Genomic DNA, 2,753 nt, shown 5'->3' on the forward strand with positions numbered 1-2,753 from the left:
ACTCTTACAGTCCTACAGCAGGGAACCAACACCAGGAGCTTGCCCATTTTAAACACCTGGTGCTGGACGCTGCTGGCTGGCTTGGACTTCTCTTCTGACTTAGGGTGCTCGTTCTTCTCTTCTTGCATCAGTGAAACCCAGATGTAGCAGAGATGTGCTGGGCAAAGTGAAAATGAAGCTGTTTGCAGGAACTGCACTATGCTTACTACTTCATCTGTAGAAAATTTGCTTCCCTTTAAACTATCTTCATACCTGACATTTATTTCTCTTCTTTTGCCTGTTCTCCCTCCCTTCCTCTCTCTCTATCCCCTCTGATCTCCAGGTCTTCTCTCTTTATCCCTCCATGTGTTCTTTCTGGCAATATTTCCCGGTGGTTTCTGTCAACTGGGTCCCAATTCCCAATCTTGAAGGCTTAAAATAATCATTAGAGCAACAGTTCACATTGAGATGGCACTTCACATCTGAAGGCCATCATGAAACGAAAGGGAGCTGGGGAAAGTCCCACTGCTTCGGGTGGGAGCGTGCTCTCAAGCACCTTCTGACCATGCTTTGCTTTAGTTCTGGTTCATGTACTGTCTTGGAAACCAAAGGAAAACATTCTTTAAAGAAGCCTGAAAGCAAAACCTGAGGTTCAGCATTATTTTACTGGCTTATCTGTGAGGTGTCACAGAAGGTCACATCCGATCTGCTGGTGTGTTTGGTGTCTCCATCCAGAATATGCAGCTTCTCCAGCAGCCCTCCACCCAGCACCCTAGCACTGTGACTCTGAGCGGGCACTAGCATGGAGCCACCCAGGTCTCCTGGGCAGGAAAACGTGTCTCTGCACAGCAGTGAATAGGATGGGAGGAGGAAGGGACAAGGGATGGATCCTACCCAGGAGACACAGGGATGCTGCAAGGCTATGGTGGTGGGACACCCTTGGGAAGCAGATGGCTTTGGAGCACAGAGTGGAGAGGGCTCAGCTGCGAGGCCAGACCTGGGGTGCTGTTGATTAATTAGTGATGAGCCCCTGCTTTGCTCAGCTTTACTGGCAGATGCACCCGCTGGGCACAGCTGCCTGTTTCCTCCTGAGGCTGGCTCTCCAGGAGAGATTAGCAAGTCACCTACATTTTTATCTGGGTTTGGAAAACTTCCATGAGGCTTGAGGGAATTTAATAGCTTTGTATTCCTTTGGAATTTAGCTGAAATTTCACACAGTTCAGAATTTTGGGGAGCAGCAGGCACAGACACAGAGTTCCGTAAACTTGTTTTTTCCTCAGAGCATCAGCCTAAAAGCATGTCAAGAACAGCCAGGTCAGGTAGCTAAAAGCAACAAAATGTTCTCATGGATGTCCAGAGTCACAGACACTTTCATCAGGGGTCAAGCATATCAGTGCAGGGGATGTATGTAGCAGCTGGCCATGCCAACATCCTTCTAATTTTAGGTGCTTGGGTTGATCTGTACTGAACCCTTCTTGGCCACGGCACCTTGTTCCGAAGAGCTGCAAAGACCCTTGATATGATTCTAGATGTAATAAATACTTCACACTCCTCTGATACTTTCTGCCCGAGGATCTTGACAGGCTTTGCAAGAAGTAATTAGTGCTGCTCACAGCTCCCACTCATGCAGGTAGAGATATTTTTGCTTTGGATGTGGGGAAAATGAGGTGGAATAAACAGGAGTGTTATGCTTGGGTCATGGAGGGAGTGAATCATCCAGTGCGCAGGGGAGCACAGGACTGTGACAATTTGGCTGTGGAAAGCCAGCTCATCTGAATTTCTGTGCTTTCAACAGTGTTTTTAGTAATAGAGGAAGAGACAGCTCTTAAATAGGATTTAAAAAAAAAAAAAAACAGCCTTGGCACTTCAAGGGCCTGCCAATTATTTTACAAAGTTATGATTAAAAAGGGAAAAAAAAAATCCATCATTCAAAAGAATCCTGTAAACCAAACTAAGCAAGGCAAAGAGGGAAGAGAAAAGTACCTCAGTTAGCAGAGGGCAGGGTAGCAGATGGGGACGGGGATCTTCTTTCTTTTGAAATGCCACCATTTGCCTTATAACCACTGCTATTGCTTTCTTCTTTTTTGTTTGTCACAATTTAGCTGCGATGGAAACCTTTTGAGATCCCAAAAGCCCCTCAGAATAAACTGGACTTTGTGAGCGTAAGTTGGGGGACCAGGGCATCCAAGCATCCTCCATCCCTGCTCCCCCCTTGGGGGTTAGCAGGGCACACGAGATGCTCAACATTGAGCAAACAGCAGTGGTTTTGTCACTGCTGTGCTTGCAGAGTGCTGTGGGAGGGGAGAGGATCCCAGATTTCAACCAGTGGATTTAATTTTCTTCATTGTCTTTCAAGGAACATTTAAAAAGTCCCAAAGCCCAGTTGTCCCCAGTCCTTTGGCTGGACAACACCAGCTTACATGGCTTTTTAAGAAACTCTTCATCTATTAAAGAAACTGTTGGGCAAAAGGCCATAGATGGAAAGGCTGGTGGTAGCAGTCCGGGGGGAGGGGGCGAGCCCCAAGTAAGCGGGTGAGTGGGAAGGGGAGGAAGGGGGCTGAGCCCTGCCTGGTTGCCTGCAGCTCACCCCCGCTGCCCGGGGTCTGCCCGCAGGGACTGCACACCCTGTGCGGCGCCGGGGAGCCCAGGGGACGCAACGGCATCGCCGTCCACGTTTTCCTCTGCAACACCTCCATGCTCGACAGGTCAGTGACGGCTCGGGCAGCTCCGGGCCGCCGGAGCTGCTCCTCGGGGCCCAGCAGGCAGGCAGCCTC

At 49.2% G+C, this 2,753-nt stretch overlaps 1 protein-coding gene across 1 annotated transcript in view; it reads left to right on the top strand.

Annotated features, from left to right (window-relative positions):
* Window positions 1-2,081: 2,081 nt before the first annotated feature.
* The window catches only part of HGD (homogentisate 1,2-dioxygenase), a gene marked incomplete at its 5' end in the record, with an annotated part of 9,850 nt that continues 9,178 nt past the window's right edge, over window positions 2,082-2,753 (top strand). The window contains 2 exons of the mRNA XM_008941857.1: window positions 2,082-2,141; window positions 2,593-2,684. Coding sequence (XP_008940105.1) covers window positions 2,082-2,141; window positions 2,593-2,684 — 152 coding nt within the window. The remainder of the gene's footprint in view (window positions 2,142-2,592; window positions 2,685-2,753) is intronic.

This window comes from Merops nubicus, unplaced genomic scaffold (genome assembly GCF_000691845.1).
Source record: "Merops nubicus isolate BGI_N331 unplaced genomic scaffold, ASM69184v1 scaffold17070, whole genome shotgun sequence".
NCBI classification, from domain to species: domain Eukaryota; kingdom Metazoa; phylum Chordata; class Aves; order Coraciiformes; family Meropidae; genus Merops; species Merops nubicus.